Below are 23,136 nucleotides of genomic sequence, written 5' to 3' on the forward strand. Positions count from 1 at the left end.
ACCCTGTCTCTTCAAAAAATTAAAGTCCAAGACAGTAATGTTTCATCCCATATTAGAGACTTGATATCATGAAAATACAGAGGCAGATCTTGCACTTACAATAAATAATTCCCTAGACTCTACCTGGTGCCCTCAGTGCCCAGCAGGTATAGGACTCATTTCTGCTAGACGAATGGAGCATGATATACCATTGTACACCTTTCACTTGGTTGTTGATAGGTAAATTAATCTTCCTTCCTAAATCTGTCACCTGAAATGCTGAATCCAGCTCATTCACACCCCTTTGGCAAGCAAGTAGAGGCTGGGGCAGGGTACAACCCCTTCTATCCAGAATGGGAATGGCAGCTTAGCAAGTACCTACACTTTTTCAGACCATTTCTGTGACTATGTCTGACCCAAACATGGATTTGGCACATGTCCACTCACCTGAACCCAGGCTGGAACCTGATCCTCTCCCCTGATACCTGTTCATTTTGTCCCTCCCCTGCACCTAGTACTAGACAACCCTACTCATGAGACTTTTTAAGGCAGTACTGTGCCCATGTGACATTGCCAGGTCAGGGTGGGAGATAGGTAACTCTGGGAGAGTTTGCAGAGTCTTCCAGGAGTGGTCCATGTGTAGATATTGTTGTGTGTGAGCCTCCAAGACACGGACCCAGAGGTTGAGGAGAGGCCGTCAAAGATCAGCCCAGGGAGCAAGTGGCCCCCAAGCTCCCAACTTGCAGATCCTTCTCATGTTTTACCTATGATCTCCTCTATCTGAACAGGCTTTGAGGGTCCCTGAGTAAAGAAACATAGGCCTTTAGAGAGGGAGTTCAGAGAGCAGATTCAACTCGGGAGGGAAGTTTTGCTTGCAAGAGAACCAGACCCTGTGAGCAGAGCTTTCAAAGTCTTCGAAGGAGACCAGTCATAAAAGATGCATTTCACATAGGAATTAAGTACACACTCAACACACAGGCATGCATACACATGCATACACCTGAATAATGATTGACCAACAGTTTGCCTACCCTTCATTTTGATCTACTGCATCTATTCCAATGGGTAACTTTTTAAAACTCTTGTTATAATGCACCAAATAAATATCATGAGCTAAGGAGCTCAAGTCAGAGGCTGTCATCTGTCCTGTTGTTTTCACACTTTACCCAGGCAGAACAGAATCACTCCAGCTCCTTGCTCAGGGTGGTAACCTCAGGAGGACTGTGTTTGCATTTCCCAGGGAGTATAGGTCTCTGGATTTTCCTGTGCCAGGGGCTCCAGGGACACTACACCAGACTCAGCACTTTTTGTTGTTTTAGTAGAAACATAATCTCTGACATCAGAAATCTCCTTTCTCTCCAGGCCTGGTGAGTGAGCAAATTGCGTACTTGCAATGATGAGATACTGACTTAAAGCTTGGAGGATTGATGTGCAAGTCTGACTCGTTGAAGAGTAAGACTTCATCCAGCTGTCCATGCCCTCGTCTTTGGAGAAAAGAGCACCATAGTCTGAAGATGCTTCTTTTTCTTCTTTTTTTATCAGAAAGTTTTAAGAAAATTTGGAATAAGCAGGATGTTTAATGGGTGTCTCCATTGGAAACTATCCCATCTTTAAAGGCAATCTAGTCTTTCATACCATAGAGCTATTTCAAAACTCAATAAGTTTTAATAATCAGTAGCAATGTAGAATAATTCTTTTGTTGGGAATTTCTTCCCATCCATTCAGGCTATAACAAAACACCAAGACTGGGTTGCTTATGAACAGAAATATACTTCTCATACTTCTAGAGGATAGGAATACCCAGATCAAGGCATCTTTGTTTCAGCATTTGGTAAGAGCTAACTTCCAAGGTGGACATGGCAGAGTGGGCAGCTAGGTCACCGAAGTCTCTAAATCTTGAATCTCTGAAGCACTAATCCAGTCACAATCATTCTGCCCTCATGTCTGAGGTACCATCCACAAATCTGCCGATTAATACAGAGCTTTGAGCTTATGAAATTAAGTGGAGGACATAAACATTCAGCTCACAGCAGTCATATAGATAAAAATCTGTCTGAGGAGATTCAGAGTCAAGAATGCTAATCATTACAGTATGGAGCTGCCATTGTCTGTGGAGGTTTAATTGACTTCCCACTCTCACCTGAGAATATAGCACCTTTGTCCTGTTTCAGTATTTTTGAAATATAATTTTCTCTTTGGGGGATTTCTCATTTAACAAGTAATATCATCGGGGCACCTGGGTGGCTCAGTGGGTTGAGGCCTCTACCTTCGGCTCAGGTCATGATCCCGGGGTCTTGAGATTTAGCCCCATATCAGGCTCTCTGCTCAGCAGGGAGCCTCCTCCCCTGCCCTGCCTGCCTCTCTGCCTGCTTGTGATCTCTCTCTGTCAAATAAATAAAAATTAAAAAAAGTAATATCATCTTCATAAGTAAGCTGATAAATAAAGTCTTTAACACACATTTATTTTATATATTTTTGGGCAATCATGATTCTCCCTCTTCTGAAAATTTTCCTTGCAGGACTTGCAAGATGGGGATGAGCATTGAACACATCCTTCCTCTTAAAAGCATACTGGTAGTCCCATAAGACACAACTGTGTAGGTATAAATATTTTTAAAATCACAGTTTCCTCTCTCATAGCGAATGATAAAAGTCCCCATTACTAGTAACCTAGTAATGATTTCCTTGAATTGCCATGATTTAATCAGATATCTAGATTTAAAGTCTGTGCAGAATTGAATAGGGAAAATTAGAGCTCTTATCTATTTCCTCTGCCACTTCCTGTTACATGATCTAAATCCCACCCAAATTCTCTCATGAGGTGAGGCAAATGGACATTAGCTGCCATGAGGCAATTTTTACCACAAGGACTAAGTGCTTGGCTATCCCCCTTATGTAACATACGTCCTGATGGGCTTTTCTCTGGACCCTGCCTCTCCCAAAAGATAAGTCCTGACCCTATTTGTTGCAAGAGATGGAAGGTGAATTAGGTCTACAACTCTTCTGTGCTCCCCAATGTGTTGGCCTGACTGATTCTTTCTGCAGAATGCAAGTGTGTTAAGCTCTATATTGAAATTTTAGGAAAAGCAGAATGTCTGTAATAGTTTCTCATTGTTGTGTAATAAATTAACACAAATTTAACAGCTTAAGATAAAACCCCAGATTTATTGGCTTATAGTTCCAGAGAGAGTTATTCAAAATGAAATCTTAAAGGAGCTAAAATCAAGATGTCACTAGGTGATGGGTATTAAGGAGAGTACTTGTTGTGATGAGAATGGAGTATTATATGTAATGATGAATCACTAAATTCTGCTCCTGAAACTAATATTACACTATATGTTCACTAACTCTAATTTAAATAAAAAACTTGAAAGTAAAGATAAAATAATAAAAATCAAATCAGCTGTCAGCAAGGTTGCTTCCTTCTGTAGGCTCCAAGAGACAATCTATTTCTTTGTCTTCTCCAGCTTTTGGAACCTGCCTGAATTCCCTATCTTGTGACCCTTCTTACATCTTTCTGGATCTTCATTTCTATCTCTGCCTCCATCATACCATCTCCTTTTCTTCATTTGGCCTTGCTTCCTTCTTAAAAGGTTCCCTGTGATTATATTGAGCCCATTTGGATTATCCAAGAAAATCTTTTCATCTGAAGATCCTGAACTTCTTCATACCAGCAAAGTGCCTTTTGCTATGCAAGGTCACACATTCACAGGCTCCGAGGTTCAGGATGTGAAAACTTTGAGTACTGTTACTCTCTATTCCACAGGTCCTGACTCTTGTGAAATAGGAAACATAAGAGTAGACAAGTAGTTTCTACTGAAGCATGAAAACAAAACTCATCAGGAAAAGTAAATCAGAGTAACATTAATAAATGTGAGAGAATGGGAATGGGCAGTTGAGACCTGTGTGTTTGCTCACCTGATATTGCATCTGTTCTGCTGTTCCATTTGTCTTCCTAATTCACTTTCCTTTTCCCACAGACATTCCACAATCAGCCAGCATGGATCAGTTCCTACATGACTTCCTGGTAGGAAAGAATTTTCAGCAGTTGGCCACCAACTTTGTCCCTCACTATACCACATTAATCAGTAAGGTAGGGGGAATCCTCTCTCAAGAAAATCTTGGTAGAATTCAAGCAACCCTTAAAGAGGCCAAGCTAAAAGATATGGCTGACATAATTGAGGAATCACTTGTGGCAGCAGAGAATGCTCCACTGGATGTGGCTGTGATTGGGGAATCTGGCACTGGGAAGTCCAGTTTCATCAATGCCCTGCGAGGACTTAGTTATGAAGAGGAGGGTTCTGCAAGTGTTGGCGTTGTGGAGACTACCAAGAAGAGAACACCCTATCAACATCCCAAATATCCTAACGTGACCTTCTGGGACCTGCCTGGAACGGGAACCCCCAATTTCCAACCACATGAATATCTAGAAAGGGTGGAATTTGCTACCTATGACTTCTTTATCATTATTTCCTCCTCTCGGTTTAGCCTCAATGATGCTTCGCTGGTCAAAAGTATCAAAGAGATAGGCAAGAAGTTCTACTTTGTTAGAACCAAGGTGGACAATGATTTATATAATGAAGAGAAACGCAAACCCACTTCTTACAAAAGGGAGAGAGTGCTTCAGCAGATACGAGACAACTGCCTGGCTAACCTCAGCCACATTGGAGTGCCTGAGCCATGCGTCTTCTTGGTCTCCAACTTTGATCTGGATGACTTTGATTTCCCAACACTGGAAGAGACCCTGCTGATGGAGCTCCCTGTTCATAAGCGCTACACCTTTGCACTTCTGTTGCCCAATTTGTCTGAAGCTTCCATTGAGATGAAGAGAGCTTTGCTCAAGGAGAAGATCTGGCTGGATGCCCTGAAATCTTCTGCTTTGAGCTTCATCCCCTTCATGGCCTGCTTTAACTGCTTTGATTTTCCCCAGCAGGAAAAGTGCTTGAAACATTACCAGAGCCATTTTGGTTTGGATAAGAAGTCACTCAAAGGGATTGCAGAGAAGCTCAACATGTCTTTGGAGGATATCAAGAGTTTCACCAAATCCTTGAATTTCCAGTTCCTTGTGCAGGATGACAACATACCAAATAAGGCCATGAAATGTGCCGAATGTTATTGCTCAGTAAATGGAGGCCTGCCATCCACCATCTTCCAGTTTTTTAAAATCTACTTTCTACATTTGAAATTCATCAATACAGTGGCTGATGATGCTAAAATTCTCTTGAATAAGACTTTAGAGAGCTTAAGCCTCAGAAGATGACACAGATGGCTCAGAATGCCAATCAGCCAGCATGGATCAGTTCCTACATGACTTCCTGGTAGGAAACAAACAAAAAAAATGGGCCTCAGGCTTTGCGTTCTGTAGGTGGGGTCCTCTTCCACCCACCAACAAGGCCAGATCTTTCCTAAAGTGAAGAGAATGTCTCTCCATTGGACAAAAACATTGCTCCATATTGATACTCTGCTGCCATGAAAAGGGAATTTAACCATGGCCTCTTTCTTCTTTCTTTTGGCTATTTTGCTGAAATTGTGATATAAGGTACATTGCATGGTTTTCATTAATTTCCATGTGTTATGAAGTAGTTTACATTTGCTCCATTTACTCAGATAATAAACATGTGGTAACAATCAAGATAACTGTTGTTCACTGGCTTTTCATGAATGATTTTCTCCAGTCATCAGATCAATACTCTCCTCACCAGAGTAAGGGCAATCCACAACTATGGGCACATATCTAAGTGAATAATTTAGTGTGTACTGAAACACTACAGCAGGAAGGAAGGAAGTTGAAAGAGGACTGGGAAATGTTCCAGGATGTCATATTTTCAGATACTACAGGGGAACAGAGGGAAGGGAACAACGTCAGGATTTATCTTTCTAAGACTTTACAAACATTTGATGGGATGAGAGACCTGTGAACAGGAAACAGTGAGGGACAGGAGGTATGAGAGAGTGAAGCTGAGTTAGGAATGAGACTGGAAAGCAAATATGAATTCAATTAGACAAGCTGGAGGTATAACATGCTTCGCTTTCACCCAAATTTCCACATCAGACTTGTGAAATGGGGCCAGAAAAATCAAAATACCTGCTTCAAGGCTCAAAGATAAGAATCCTGCTCTTATTATAAATGAGATTTCCCACTTCTTCCCCATCACTGGTGTAGGATAGATATTTTATGGTGTAACAGGTATACATGGAAGAGGTTGCCCTCAGATTCCTTATTACTCTGAAGGCTCACTCTAGAGAGCTGAGAGCACAGATGTAAAGAGGAGAGCACTACTAGCCCACAATTTCCCAACTACTGCTTGCTACCCCACTGCTCAGCAGAGGTGTGCAGGAGGGCAGAAATGAGTCAGAAAGGGAGAAAGTGAATGATTGTGTTACTTCATGCATAATACATATGTGAAATATTTAAAGGGAAGGCACTCTTGACCCTCTTGTATGGCCACATTGCATTTAACAATTTTTGTTCCTTAGATTTTCATACATGCTCCCAGTGCAGAATTAACACTAGCAAGATCTAGGCTGCTTACTTTCTTGCCACCAAATCCCATGTATTCTTATAAAGAGCATGGGCAGTAAGCAAATACTTCATCTTTCTCATCTCATCAACGAGATGTGACTGATACTGGTCTTACACAACTTTCCCTTCCTCAAGAAGTCATGACTTTTTCAGGATACCTGGGCCTTTTACTTCCAATTTAGTAGTCTTTTTTTTAAAAGATTTTATTTATTTATTTGATAGACAGAGATCACAAGTAGGCAGAGAGACAGGCAGAGAGTGGAAGGGAGGCAGACTCCCTGCTTTGCAGAAAGCCCGACACAGGGTTCAATCCCAGGACCCTGGGACCACAACCTGAGTCAAAGGCAGAAGCTTTAACCCACTGAGCCACCCAGGCACCCCCAATTTAGTTGTGTTGAATTAAGACAGAAAAAGACAAATCCAAAGGGTCCATATGGGTCCTTTGGGGAAGACAGTTGTGATGAGATGAGAGTTACCAAATACATACATCTGTGGGATTTATTATAAAGTTCATTTTTTTTCAGATGAGACAAGAAAATGAATCACTGTAGGAAAGAACTCAGAACAAGTTGGAAGTCAGAGAATGAGTTTTAGTGCTTTGGTTTTATCAGACTCATCCTTAGGTTAATAAGAGTGTTCATGTGCCTGGCTGGCATATATAAAAGGCCTAAAGATTTCCCTAGCAGTACAAAGTGTGAAAGAGGGAACTATTGAGAGGGTAGAGGGGTGTTAGGGTCTGGGAGGAAGAGGAGATAGAGCTGTGAGGTGTCTGCAATCCAACACGTATGAGCCTAGACAATCAATGGTAGCATTCAATTTTGGGTCTTTCTCATGTCACCCTGAAACACTCAGTCAGTCTCTGTCTGAGGGCACTTCTGAAGCTTCTCTAGAAGGCACCATGATGACTGGCCATTCCTTTGGCATCTGGGTTGAGCCCTGTCATTCAGAATCCCTTAATAAGCTCTCACTGTGACAACTTTTTTGTTCCCCCATGACTTCCCCTTGAAGACAAAACTTGCTCTCCTGACCTAAACTTGGAGGTAGTAATTCAGATCACTAGAGAGTTGGTGTTCTTAAGGGGAAACCCCTCACTTTAATCTTCCATTCTTCTGTCTGAAGACATCTTGTAGTCTTCTTACCAGCTGGGTTAGTGGTAATACAGTCTGTGTCCTAACTTCTGTCTAGCTCAAAGTCTGTGAGACGACATACTGTTTCTCTGAAGTAGGACATTTTTGGAGCAGGTGATGTGAAATTCCAGCTCCCAGGTCAGCTGCACTTCTCTCTCCTATTGCAGCAGCCCTAAGTCAACACAGCAAGGGACAAATGAAATCACATTCTGGGGAACATCATCAAGAAAAAGGGAGGTAAACTTTAATGATATTTGTTGAGATGCCTTTTCTTCTGCAAAATTGTAATCACAGAACTTTTATTGAAAGCTAATTGTGGACCAAGTTACTTCTATCATGATTGACACCCATAGCAAGATGAGGTTTGAAACGTTCATCACTCACTTTTTTCAAATGCAGCCCAGATTTTTTAGTCATTTGCCAAAAGTCACAAAGGTGGGTAATGAAGAAAGTTGGATTGGTCAGGACTCTCTTTTTATCACTTGCTCTTTGTGTCTTTTTCTTTTGGTGTCCAAACCAAAGCCTCAGTTGCACCTCTATCCACATTTGAAGCTTCCCATCTGGATCACAATGTACCTGATACATTCACTTCAGCTCAGATGCTACACAGGTTAGATGCTTCCCCCAGAACAGTAAGACTTTATAAATGAAAACAATGACAACAAAACCAACTGTGTGTTAATCTGAGAAACTAAGAAGAAAGGTTGCTACTCTACACAATGAATACTAGAAAGCTTAAATAAAAAAAAAGAAAAAAGAAAAAACAAACAAACAAACAAAAAAGAATAGAAAGCTTACCAACAGGCAGTAAGGTGAGATGTTATGGTCAAGGGCTTTGGCACACAATCCAGTTGCCTTCATTCATTACTTTCTCAATTGTTTATTCAGCATTAATTAAACAGTCACAGCATGTGAAGATCTAGAGCTCCTTGAGCAGCCCCCAGCTCATTTCCAAATGAGTACTACAGATATTGCAGGGAATAAAAAGGACCAAGTCCCTGTTGAGGGGACTTCATAGGGGAGCATTGAGCTTTATTTCATAGAGGAGAAATAGAAGAAACAGTGGAGAAAGTGAAAGGTGACATAGAGTCAGGTTGTGCTGGTGCTAAGAAGAATAAAGAAGTATATGTCGAAAAGGAGGATATTTCAAATTGGTCCTTAGAGAAGGCCTCTCTGAAGACCTGGAATTTGAGCAGAGACACAAAATATGCATATATGTAGGAAGAGCGTCCCAGATGGAGGGAAAAATAAGTGCTAAGGTCATGAAAATGCAAGGAGCTTGCCATGTCCATTGACTACCTGTTGGGCCCTTGGGGTGCAGTAGTGTGAACAATGGATGAGTGGTAGGAAAGGAAGTCTTTCAAGTAATCAGGGACCAAGTGATGTAGGACACTGGAGTGCATGGTATTTGCTTCAGAATGTATTCTAACTATGATAGAAACCACCACAGGAAGGGCATGCTAATTTAATCTTTGGAAGGAATTTGGCAAGAAGATTAGTGTGGTGGTCAATGGGCCAGATCTAATGCATCTAAAGGTGCTTATTTAGTTGTTCATGTGAGACATGGTGGTGGATTGGTCAAGAATGAGAAAAGTTGTGAGAAGAGACTGCATTCCTGATGTATTTTGAAGACAGACTTTGTGGTTTTGTTGACTTGCTGGAAGAAGATATCCGAGGAAGGATAAAGAATCACTTGCTGGGTTTGTCCTGAGGAAGAGCATGAAGAGAAGTGCCATGCAAGGAGATGCGGAAGCCTCTAGTAGAATAGCCCTGGGAGTAAGGATTAAGCAGAACAGTCAAGAATCAAGAGCTCAGAAATAGAATTGTGAGACTTGAGGGGTCTGATTAAACTCAGAGTGGAGTGTGGGTACAGCTGGATATTTGTCTGAGGGTGAGCAAAGAGTGTGGTTGTGTAGCTTCCTAGCTTTCTGACCTATGGCAAATCATTCCAAAACATTTCCCTTTACCATCAGAATGGGGATTGACTCACTCACTCAAGGAACTTGTGAGGTTACAAGTCCTAAATGAAGGCAATTAACATTTACACAAAAGAAGTATGGTACACTGAAAGTGCTCCATGGAGGCACTGGAATTATTAGGAGTTTCAATGTAGATAAATTAACTTGGGAGAGAGAGTGTGTCATTACAAACCTTCTCTCCAGGGAACATATGAGTTAATTTGTTCATCTCCACCACCCCCCACACACACCATATTGGTATACACTTTTTTCAGCAACATTCTTGAAAGAAATTTCTTTCTCCATTGAATTGCCTTAGCAAGTTGTCAAAAATTGTTTAATCATATTCAGGTGAATTTCTGTCCTCTCTATTCTGTTCCGTTGTTGTGCATATCTATCCTTTCTTCAATACCACATTGTCCAAATTATGGCAATTTTCTGGTAAGTCTTAGAATAGGGTGAGAATAGAGTGTGAGCCTTAAAACTGTATCCTTTTTTTTCATAATTGATTTGTCTCTTTTTTCCATTGTCTTTCCTACGTAAGTTTAGATTTAGCCTGTCTATATCTATGAACAAATGTTGGTGGGATTTTTATTTAGATTGTTTTGAATCTATAGGCTAATTAGAAGAAATTGGCATCATCACATTATTGAGTTCTCAATCTATGAACACACTTTGTATTTCCATGTATTTGAATCTTCTCTTACATCTTTCATCAGAGTTTTGTAGTTTTCAGCATATAACTCCTGCTCATATTTTGTTGTTTATACCTAAGTATTTTATTTATTTAGTGTCATTTATAATTTTGAGTTCCAATTTTTCATTGCTGGAACACAGGAGTACTTTTGTAATGTGGCCTTGTATTTTGTGACTTTTCCACTCACTTATTAGTTTAGGAGGTTTTATGGAATTTGGGGGATTTTTTTTGATGCAAAATAAAAGTATCCTGTGAACAGCGGCAGTTCTATTTCTTCCTTTCTAGTAAGTATACGTTAAAAAAATTATTGTCTTATTGCACAAGCTAGGACTTTGAGTAGCATATATTATAGATTGGTGAGAGAGGACACATTCTTTAATAAGATTTTATTTATTTACTTATTTGAGAGAGAGCACAAGGAAGGGGAGCAGCAGGCAGAGGAGAGGGAGAAGTAAGTTCACTGAGCAGAGAGCCCAACCTGGGGCTTGATTCCAGGGCTGTGGGACCATGACCTGAGCCAACTGCAGATGCCCAACCAACTGAGCCACCCAAGTGCCCTGAAAGAGGATATTTTTGTCTTGTTCTTGATGATAGGAGAAAGCATTTTGTCTTTTATGATTAAGAATGATTTTGATTTTTATTTTTTGTTTTGTTTTGTTTGTTAATATGAATAGTGTCCATTAGGTTAAAGGAGTTCTATTATTTGTTTGATGAAATATTATTTAGTAGAAAATGGATGGTAAATAATACTGAAATGTTTTTCTGCATCTATTGAAATTCATAGTATTTTTCTTACTATATCTGCTAATGCCAGGAATTAGAGTGACTGATTATTTCCAGTATTTGAAGAACTTTGCATTCCTGGAGGGAATCTCACTTGGTGGTGAGGTATAATTCTTTTCATATATTGCTGTAATTGCATTGTTAACATTATTGACTATTATTGTACTTATATCCATAGGGATTGCTTCTTTAGTCTTCTGTTGTAATTGTGTTTTGTTTTCTTTTGTGTGGTATGAGAGTGTAATGGCCTCAAGGAATGATCTAAAGATTTTTAATTAGTAGACATAGGACTATTTACTTTGTCTCTTTTGTTTGTGAGGTTTGGCAGCTCATGTCTTTTAAGTAATTCATCCATTTTTTCTCACTTGTTGAATTTGTGAGCATAAAGTTCTTAGTATTCCTTGTTATCCTTTTAATGTCCATGAGAACAGTATTGATGTTCCTTGTTTTATTTTTTATATTGATAATTTTTGTCTTCTTTGTTTTGTTCAGTCTGATTAAAAGTTTATCATATTTATTGATCATTTCAAGCTGCTGACTTTTTGTTTCATTGCTTTTCTCCAATTGTTTTACTTCATTAACATCTGATATAATCTTTACTGTTTCCTTCCTTCTTGTTTTCAGTTTCACTTACTCTTTTCTCTTTAGATGTGAAGTGGAAATATAGATTTCTGATTTTATGTCTTTATTCTTTTCTAATATTGACATTTAGTGCTATAAATTTCCTTCTAAAGACTGCTCAAGCTTCATGATAAACTTTGATATGTGACATTTATTTTCAATTAGTCAATATATGTTTTAATTTCCTGTGACTTTCCCTTTGATCCTTGCATACTTAGAACTCTTTGATTTCCAAATATTTGGGGACATCTTTGTTTCATGTTTTTATTTTATTTTATTTTATTTTATTTTATTTTTTTAAAGATTTTATTTATTTATTTGACAGAGATCACAAGTAGGCAGAGAGGCAGGCAGAGAGAGAGAGAGAGGAGGAAGCAGGCTCCCCGCGGAGCAGAGAGCCCGATGTGGGGCTCGATCCCAGGACCCTGGGATCATGACCTGAGCCGAAGGCAGAGGCTTTAACCCACTGAGCCACCCAGGCGCCCCTGTTTCATGTTTTTAATTGAGATATAATTGACATACAAATTTATATTAGTTCCAGGTGTACCACAAAATGATGCAATATTTATATATATTGCAAAATGATGACAAGTATACTTGTCATCCCTTCCCTTACATAATTATAAATTTTTTCTTCTAATGAAGTATTTAAAATCTATTCTGTTAGCAACTTTCAAATATTCAATACACTGTAAACTATACTGTATTCACTGTACTGCAATTACATCCTCACAACTTACTTATTTTATGATGTTTTTTGTACCATTTAACTCCCTAACCAATTTTACCTCCCACTCAGCAGCAGCCACCGATCTGTTTTCTATAACAAGGAACTTCAATTTATTAATATTTTGGTTTTTTAGATTCCATATATAGTGAGATCATATGGTATTTGTTTTTCTCTGTCATGAAGCTAATACCAAGTTTCCCATGACAAAGAACTGTAAACACCAGCACTAGGGGAAAATAGCTTATTGAATTAATGTTTTTTCTCATGATTCATTAGTATTTCAATTTTAATTTTTTTCTCTTTCCTTTACAACTATTTTCTTATTTTATCAATTCTTTTTTAAAAGTCTTTTGTAAATTTTCATGTTTACAGTTACATGCTATCATTGTATTTAATTTGTTTATATGTATATATTATATATTTTATATATATAATTATAAATTATAAAGAAAGAAAACCTTTATATATATAATTATATATAATTATAAATTATAGAGAAAGAAAACCTATATATATTATATATATTATATAAATAAATTTATATTTATATAAATTTTATTTATATTATATAAATATATATATATATAATTATATAATATATAATATATATAGATTTTCTTTCTCTATAATTTATAATTATAATTATAGTATAATTATAAATTTATATAATTATATAATATATAATATAATTTTACTATAATTATAATATATAATATAATTTATGTAATTATATAATATATATTACACAATTTTATATATATAAAGGTTTTTTTTTCTTTATAATTTTAGGATGTAGTTTCTTCTAACAATATACCAAAATACACCCAGGATCTAGTGTATTGCTCTGTTCCATACACCTATCTAATTATATTCTCTCTCTCTCTTTCCTTTTTAGTTTTGGACCTTTTCTAATTTGTTTAGTGTATATTGCTTTGGGGTCGTTGTTGACATTTTAGTGTTTCTTCTCTCATTCATCTATTCTTCTCTGGACAGAATGACAAAATGGTAAAATTTCAAAAAAGAGAACAAGAGGCAGTACTGACTGCCATGCTAGGGATCCAATCAGTATGAATATAAGTAAGATGTCAGAACTAGAGTTCAGAATAACAGTTATAGGGAATAACAGTTATAAAGATTCTAGCTGGGTGTGGAAAAAGCACAGAAGATACTAGAGAATCCCTTTCTGGAGAAATAAAAGAAATTACAGTCTAATCAGTTGAAATTTTAATAAAATTTAATTTTAATAAAATTTAATAAAAAGGTATTAATAAGATGCAATAAAAATGGAGGTTCTTACTGCTAATATAAATGAGGTAAAAGAGAATATGTGTGATATAGAAGAAAAATGATGGAAAATAAAGAAGCTGAGAAAAGGAGATAAACAACTACTGGATTATGAGGAGATAATTTGATACATATGTGATAAAATAAAGCAAAACAATATTAGAATAATAGGAATCCCAGAAGGAGAGGAAAGAAAGAGGGGGAAGAAGGTGTCTTTGAGCAAATTATAGCTGAGAATTTCCCTAATTTGGGAAGGAAACAGACGTTCATCTCCAGGAGGCACAGAAAACCCCTTCTCAAAATCAATAAAAGTAGGTCCACACCTCAACATATAATAATCACTTGCAAAGATCAGAGACAAAGAGAAAATCATGAAAACACTTGGGACAAGAGGTCCTTAACCTAAAAGGGTAGAAACATTAGAGTGGCAGAAGACCTATCTCCAGAGATCTGGCAGGCTAGAAAGGACTGACATGATATATTCAATGTGCTAAATGAGAAAAATATGCAGCTAAGAATAGTTTATCCATCAAAGCTATCATTCAAAATAGAAGGAGAAACAAAGAGCTTTTGGAAAAAGAAAAGGAAAAAAAATGATCATTAAACCCACCCTGCAGAAAATATAGGGGTGCCTGGGTGGCTCATTGGGTTAAAGCCTCTGCCTTTGGCTCAGGTCATGATCACAGGGTCCCAGGATTGAGCCCCGTATTGAGCTCTCTGCTCGGCAGGGAGTCTGCTTCCTCCTCTTTCTCTCTCTCTCTGCTTGTCTCTCTGCCTACTTGTGATCTCTGTCTGTCAAATAAATAAAGAAAATCTTAAAAAAAAAACAGCCTTACAGGAAATATTAAGGGGATCCTTATAGTGAAGAGAGAGCCCCAAAGTAACAAAGACCAGAAAGGAACAGAGGCAATATGCAGAAAAAAGTGACTTTGTTGGTAATAAAATGGCACTAAATTCTTTTCTTTCAATAGTTACTCTGACTATAAATGGGCTAAATGTCCCAATCAAAAGGCACAGTGTATCATATTGGATAAAAAATATGACCCATAAGTATGCTGTCCATGAGAGAATCATTTTAGACCCAAGTCCCCTCAATATTGAAAATGAGGGGTAGAGAACCATTTATCATGCTAATGGACACCAAAAGAAAGCTGGGGTAGCAATCATTATATCAGTCAAGCCAGATCTTATTTTTATTTTATTTTTATTATATTCAGCTAACCAGCATATAGTACATCATTAGTTTTTGATGTAGTTGTGTATAACACCAGTGCTCATCACCACATATGCCTTCCTTAATACTCATCACCTGGTTAACCAACCTCCCCACCCCCAGCCCTCTGTAACCCTCAGTTTGCTTCCAGGAGTCCAGAAAAACTATATTTTAAATGAAAGACCATAATAATAGATGATGAAGGACACAATATCATAATTAAAGGGTCTATCCAATAAGAAGATCTAACAACTGTAAATATTCATGCCCCTATCACGGGAACTGCCAATTATATAAACTAATTAATAACAAAATTAAAGAAATACATTAATGATAATACAATCACAATAAGGGGCTTTAAGACCCCACTGACATCAATGGGTAGATCATCCAAAAAGACAATCAACAAGGAAACTGTGGCTTTGAATGACACACTGGACCAGATGGACTTAACAGATATATTCAGAAGACTGCATCCAAAAACGAGAATGCACATTATTTTCAAATTTACATGGAACACTCTCCAAGCATAGATCACATTTTAGGCCACAAACAAGTCTCACCAAATTCAAAAAGGTAGAAGTCATGCTATGCATCTGTTCTGACAACACTATGAAACACTACAAGACAACAATCCAGAAAGAATACAAATACACGGAGGCTAAATAACAAGCTGCTAAACAATGGCTGGGAGAACCAAAAAATCAAAGATGAAATTAAAAAATGCATGAAGGAAAATGAAAAAAAAAAACAAAACAAAACACACAACAGTCCAAAATCTTTTGGATAAAACAAAACCTAGTCAAAGAGGGAAGATTATAGCAATACAGGCCTAGGTAAAGAACCAAAAAAAATCTCAAATAAACAACCCAATGTTACACTTAAACAAGCTAGAAAAAGAAAAACAAACAAACCCAACACTAATACAAAGAAGGAAATAACAAAGATCAGAGTAGAGATAAACAATAGAAACTACAAAACCAACAGAACAGAACTATGAAACCAGGAGCTGTTGCTTTGAAAAGATTAATAAAATTGATAAACGTTTAGCCAGACTCATAAAAAAAAAATACAGAGAGAGATAGAGAGAAAGAGAAGATAAAGAGAAGAGAGGACTCAAATGGACAAAATCAGAAATTAAAGAGGAGAAATAACAACTGACACCATCAAAATACAAAGGAATATAAGATGAAAAAGCATATGTCAATAAATTGGACAACTTAGAAGAAACAGATAAATTTCTAGAAACATATAACCTTGCAAAATTGATTCAGAAAGAAAAAAAATTGAACAAACCAATTCCTGGTAATGAAATTGAATTAGTAATAAAAAATTCCCAACAAAGTGCAGGACCAGATGGCTTCACAGGTGAATTCTGTTAAACATTTAATGAGGAGTTAATACCTATTTTTCTGAAAGGATTCCAAAAAAACAGAAGTGGAAAGAAAACTTCCAAATTCATTCCAAGAAGCCAGCATTACCTTGACCAAAACCAAAGAAAGAGAGAAAGAAAGAAAGAGGAAAGAAAGGGAAAAAATACAGGCCAATATCTCTGATGAATATAGATGCAAATAACCTAAAAAAAATAGCAAACTGAATCTAAACAGGCATTGAAAAATCATTTACCACAATCAAGGGAGATCTATTCTGGGGATGCAGACATGGTTCAATATTTGCAAATCAATCAATGTGATATATCACATACACAGGAGAAAGGATAAAAACTATAGGGTCATTTCAATAGGTGCAGAAAAAGCACTTCACAAAATACATCTATTCATGATAAAAACCTTCAACAAAGTAGATTTATAGGGAACATACTTCAACATAATGAAGGCCATCTATGAAAAACCATACCTAAAATCATACTCATTGTTGACAAATGGAGAGTTTCCCCCTAAGAACAGAAACAAAACAAGGATGCCCACTCCCATCACTTTTATCCAACTTAGTACTGGAGTCCTACCATAGCAATCAGATCAGGAAGAGGAATAAAAGGTATCCAAACTCATAAAGAAGAAGTAAAACTTGGGGCGCCTGGGTGGCTCAGTGGGTTAAGCCGCTGCCTTCGACTCAGGTCATGATCTCGGAGTCCTGGGATCGAGTCCCGCATCGGGCTCTCTGCTCAGCAGGGAGCCTGCTTCCTCCTGTCTCTCTGCCTGCCTCTCTGCCTGCTTGTGATCTCTCTCTGTCAAATAAATAAATAAAATCTTTAAAAAAAAAAAAGAAGTAAAACTTTTGCTGTGTGTGGATGATGTGATACTATATACAGAAAACCCAAAATGAGTCCACAAAAAAAGTAGTAGAACTGGTCACGAATTCAATAAAGGCACAAGATACAAAATTAATATACAGAAATCTGTCACATTTCTGTATACTGATAATGAAACAGCAGAAAGAGAAATTAAGAAAATGATCCTATTTACAATTGCACCAAACAGAATAAAATAACTAGAAATAAACCTAACCAAAGATGTAAAAGGTCTGTACTCTGAAAACTATAAAAAACTGATGAAAGATATTGAAGATTGCACCAAAAAGTGGAAAGTATACCCCACTCATTGGTAGGAAAATTTAATATCAGTAAAACCCACAAAGCAATTTACAGATCCAGTGCAAACCCTATCAAAATCCCAATGAACCATCCTAAAATTAAAATCCTAAAATAATCTTAAAATCCTGAAATTGGAACCACAAAAAACCTTGAATACCAAAGCAATTGAGAGAAGAGCAAAGCTAAAGCTATCACAATTCCAGACTTCAAGAAATACTAGAAAGTGCAGCAATCAAAACACTATGGTACTGGAACAAAAATAGACACATAGATAAACAGAACAGAATGGAAATCCCAGAAGTAAACCCAGGATTATATAGCCAATCTTTGGCAAAACAGTAAGAATATACAACGGGAAAAAGACAATCCTTTCAACAAATAGTCCTGGGAAAACTTGACAGCTACAAGCAAAAGAAAGAAACTGGACCCCTCACATCAAAATAACCTCAAAATGGATTACAGACCTAAATGTGAAACCTGAAACCCATAAAAAACCTAGAAGAGAGCACAGGCAGTAAAGTTTCTGATATTAGCTGTAGCAACGTTTTTCTAGATATGTCTCCTGAGGGAGGGGAAACAAAAGCAAAAATAAACAACTGGGACCACATCAAAGTAGAAATTTTGCAGTGAAAGAAACCATCAACAAAACAGAAAGACGACTGACAAAATAAAAGATATTTGCTAATGATAGATCTGATGAGGGTTTAGTATCCAAATATATAATGAACTCATCTCAACTCAACTTCCAAAAACAAACCCAAATAATTCAATTTAAAAATGAGCAGAAGAGATGAACAGACATTTCTTCAGAGACATATAGATGTCCAAAAGCACATAAAAAATGCTCAATATCATTAATCATCAGAGAATAAAAATCCAAGCTAGAATGAGATATCACCTTACAACATTCAGAACAAAACGGACTAATGGATAAGGAAGATGTGGTCCATATACACTATGGAGTATTATGCCTCCATCAGAAAGGATGAATACCCAACTTTTGTAGCAACATGGATGGGACTGGAAGAGATTATGCTGAGTGAAATAAGTCAAGCAGAGAGAGTCAATTATCATATAGTTTCACGTATTTGTGGAGCATAACAAATAGCATGGAGGACATGGGGAGTTAGGAGAAGGCATTTGGGGGAAATTGGAAGGGGAGGGGAACAATGAGAGACTATGGACTCTGAAAAACAATCTGAAGGGTTTGAAGAGGTGGGGGGGTGGGAGGTTGGGGGAACCAGGTGGTGAGAGGGCGCGGACTGCATGGAGCACTGGGTGTGGTACAAAAACAATGAATCCTGTTATGCTGAAAATAAATAAAAAATGATTAAAAAACAAACAAACAAAAAAAAACAGTAAGCAACAAGTATTGCTGAGGATATGGAGAAAAGAAACCGACATGCATTGCTGGTGCGAATGCAAACTGGAGTAGGCACTGTCAAAAACAGTATGGCATTTCCTCAAAAAATTAGACATAGAACTACCACATGATCAAATAATTCCACTGATGGGTATTTACACAAAGAAAATGAAACACTAATTCAAAACACCTTAATATTTTTTGCATCATTATTTACATTAGCTAACAATCCAGGTATCCACACAGAGAAGATTTGGTATACATGGGAGAAAAAAAACTGGCAGAGGAATAGGGGACCCTATTTTAACCAGTCCCCCAAATTAAGCTGGATATCGACCGAACCAGAACATTCTGAACACCCACAAAACGATCCTGAGATGTAAGAAGATATATCTGGACCTCTACAAACAAAATATCTCTGGTGGATGGTCTTGAGGTATGAAGCAGGGAACCATGATTATGCGGGCAGATATCAGAAGATAAAGAGAAGGGGGAGGGAGCCTGCATAAACATGCCTTAGATAACACTGAAGCACAAAAGCCTCCCATGCTGGGGTCAAGTTATAGACTCACAGACTGGTAGTGGAAGGGGGAAGGACTTTAGGGCAGCCACCCAAACAGGAAACTGGAACTATAAGTGAACAGGTATAAACAGGGGGCAGCTTATAGTTTTAGGGGCCCAAAGGGTAGAGACATGCCCAAACCTCAGAACAACAGCTAGGGGTGTTGCTGTAGGGCACACAACCCAGGAGACTGAGGGTTTTAGCAACACTGATAGAAATGAATATAGTTTGGCCTGGAGAGGTCATTGAAGAGCAGACTGTGACCTCTCTGTTCTGAGACATGTTTGGATGCAGTCACTTCTGCTCTGACTCTCAGAAAATACACAAAAACTCTCCAGGGAAAGCCGCCAGAGGACCACCCCCCCCAAAACCAGATTTCCCTGAACCCATTTCACCCCTCCTCCACAGGGGGCAGAGCAACTCTGCCCAAACAGGGCTGCCTGAGTAACAGCACAGCGGGTCCCTTCCCCAGAAGACAGGATGAAAGAACAAGAGGACAACAACCCTAAGGTCCCTATAAAAGAGGTGCATCTTGTTTGGATCATGGTTAATACTTTGGACTATGTACATTCCTTCAAACACCCCCCAACAGAATGACTAAGAGGAGGAACTCCAAACAAAGAAAAGAATCATAGACTGTGGCTTCTACCAGACTTAATGGATATGTATATAAGCAAGATGTCAGAAGTAGACTTCAGAGTAACAGTTATGAACTTGATATCTAGGCTTTAGAAAGATATAGCAACAATATGGAATCTCTAGGGGCAGAAATGCGATCTAATCAGGCCAAACATAAAAATGCTATGAATTAAATGCAGTCTTAACTGAATACTCTGACTGCCAGGGTAAATGAGGCAGAAGGATGAATCAGTAGACTAGAAGATGGCAGAAAAGGAGGAAACCAAGGAGGCCTGGGAAAAACACCTAAAAACCCAGGAGATCAGAATGAGAGACATTAATGATGCCAGGAAACATTCCAATCACAGGATTATTCGGATGCCTGAGGGGATGGAGAGAGAGAGAGATAGAGAGAGAGAGAGCTAGAGGGTATATTTGAGAAAATCATAGCTGAGAACATCCCTAATCTGGGGAAAGAAACAAGCATTCATGTCCAAGAGGCAGAGAGGACCCCTTCCAAAATCAATGAAAACAGACAAATGCCACAGTATAAAATAGCACAATTTGCAAATCTTATATCCAAGGAAACAATCTTGAGAGCTGTGAGGGGGGAAGATATTTCTAATGTACAGAGGGGGTAACATCAGAATAATGTCAGACCTGTCCACAGAGACATGGCAAGACAGAAAGGACTGGCTGGACATATTCAGGATACTAAATGAGAAGAACATGCGGCCAAGGATACTTTATCTGGCATGACTGTCATTCAGAACAGATGAAGAGAAAAGGAGTTTCCATGACTGGCAGAAGGTAAAAGAATATGTGACAACAATCCAGCCCTGCAAAAAATATTAAGGGGGGGGGGTTCTATGAAAGAAGAAAGACCCCAAGAGTAATAGACTAGAAATTAATAGAGACAATTTATAGAAAGAAGGACTTCACAGGCAACACTTTGGCAATAAAATCATATCTTTCAAAAATCACTCTCAATGTGAACAGTCTAAATGTTCCCATGAAATGCACAGGGTTGCAGATGGGATCAAAAGATAGGATCCACCCATATGCTGTCTACAAGAGACTCATTTTAAACTTAAAGTTACATCCAGAGTGAAAGTGAGGGGACGGAGAAACATTTTTCATGCCAACAGACCTCCAAAGAAACTTGGAGTAGCAATTCTCATATCAGGAAAAATTCAATTTTAAGCTAAAGACTGTAGTAAGAGATAAAGAAGGACACTATATTATGCTAAAAGGGTCTATCTAACAAGAAGATCTAAAAATTTTAAATAGCTATGCCCCCCAACAGAGGAGCAGTCAACTACATAAGCAACTGTTAACTCAAACAAACATATTGATAATATCTTAAAAGTAGGAGGCCTCAACACTCCACTCTCAGTAATAGATCATCTAAGCAGTTCAACAAAGAAACAAAAGCTTTGAATGACATACCAGACCAGAGGGACTTCATGGATTTATACAGAACATTCCACCCTAAAACAACAGAACAATCATTCTTCTCAAACACACATGGAACTTTATCCAGAATAGACTGCATACTGGGTCACAAATCAGGTCTCAACCAGTACCAAAAGATTGAGATTATCCCTTGCATATTCTCAGACCACAGTTCTTTGAAACTGGAACTCAATCACAAGAAAAAATTGGGAAGAAATTCAAACACTTAGAAGCTAAAGACCATTCTGCTTAAGAATGGTTGGGTCAACCAGGAAATTAAAGAACTTAATTCATGGAAACCAATGAGAAAGAAGATGCATCAGTCCAAAACCTATGGGATATTGCAAAGGTGGTCCTAAGAGGGAAATAAATAGCCACCCGAGACTCACTCAAAAAAGAAAGAAGAAAGAAAAAAAGAAAGAAAGAAAGAAAGAAAGAAAGAAAGAAAGAAAGAAAGAAAGAAAGAAAAAGAAAGGAAGGAAGGAAGAAAAAGAAAGAAAGAAAGAAATCCTGAATACACAAGCTAACTTTACACCTTCAAGAACTGGAGAAAAAATAACAAATATAGTCTAAGCCAAGCAGGAGAAGAGAAATAATGAAGTTTAGAACAGGACTCAATGAATTAGAAACAAGAAATATGGTAGAGCTACTGAATGAATCTAGAAGCTGGTTCTTTGAAAGAATAACACCAATAAGCTACTGGCCAGAGTTATCCAAAAGAAATAAGAAGGGACCCAAATTAATAATATTATGAATTAAGGGGAGAAAACATGACTAACACCAAAGACATAGAAATAATTATTAGAAATTATTATCCACAACTATATGCCAATAAATTAAACAACCTGGAAGAAATGGATGCCTTCCTGGAAACCTATAATATATCAAGACTGAAATAGGAAAAAATTGGAAATCTGAATAGACCAATAACCAGTAATGAAATCGAAGCAGTGATCAAAAAGCACCCAAAAAACAAGAGTCCATGGCCTGATGGATTCCCTTGGGAATTCTACCAAACATTCAAAGAAGAAACCATACCTATTCTCCTAAAGCTGTTTCAAAAATTAGAAAGAGAAGAACTTCAAACTCATTCTATGAGGCCAGCAATATCTTGACCCCAAACCAGGCAAAGACCCCATCTAAAAGAATAATTACAAACCAATATCCATGAAGAATATGGTTGCAAAAATTCTCAACAAGTTCCTAGCCAATAGGATCCATTATTACATTAAAAGCGTTATCCATCGAGGAGAGACAAGATGGCGGGGACGTAGGAGGAGGCGCCGTATCAACCTGTACCCTAAAGTGAGCTGATTACCTTCCAAAGAACTCCGATCACCCATGAAACCAGTATGAGATCAGAATTATACACGTCTGGATCTCTACAGGGGCAGAAGATGCCAGCGGGCAGGTAAAGCAGAGTGGGAACGTTGGACTGATATCTTAAGATAAATAAAAGGGGGAGGGAGACACCAGTGGAGACTGATTGGAAAGTAATACCCCAATACGAGAGTGCCCTGCATCTGGGGACCAGCATTAACTTGGAGACAGGTTGAAAGCACTCAAAGAGAGCAAAGGATGGGGGGGAAATTGTGGGAATCTGGGCAGCTAGGGACAGGGGCTTAAGTCCCGGGACCCAGGTCAGCTCCCCTGGTGCTAAGCCAGAGAG

The 23,136-nt window shown here is 38.0% G+C and overlaps 2 protein-coding genes across 9 annotated transcripts in view; both read left to right on the plus strand.

The window, feature by feature from the left end:
* Positions 1–5,261, plus strand: part of LOC125100150 (T-cell-specific guanine nucleotide triphosphate-binding protein 2-like) — a 267,522-nt gene extending 262,261 nt beyond the window's left edge. For 2 of the 3 annotated variants that reach the window (XM_047730089.1, XM_047730087.1), the window contains exons 2-3: positions 1,342–1,431; positions 3,960–5,261. In XM_047730089.1, coding sequence (XP_047586045.1) covers positions 1,407–1,431; positions 3,960–5,239 — 1,305 coding nt within the window. In that variant the 5' untranslated portion in view covers positions 1,342–1,406 and the 3' untranslated portion in view covers positions 5,240–5,261. The remainder of the gene's footprint in view (positions 1–1,341; positions 1,432–3,959) is intronic. The other variant, XM_047730091.1, reaches the window with a different exon arrangement.
* Positions 1–23,136, plus strand: part of LOC125100147 (T-cell-specific guanine nucleotide triphosphate-binding protein 2-like) — a 303,876-nt gene that overhangs the window by 132,025 nt on the left and 148,715 nt on the right. The gene's annotated exons all lie outside the window — the stretch shown is intronic.

This window comes from Lutra lutra, chromosome 5 (assembly GCF_902655055.1).
Source record: "Lutra lutra chromosome 5, mLutLut1.2, whole genome shotgun sequence".
Taxonomy (NCBI): domain Eukaryota; kingdom Metazoa; phylum Chordata; class Mammalia; order Carnivora; family Mustelidae; genus Lutra; species Lutra lutra.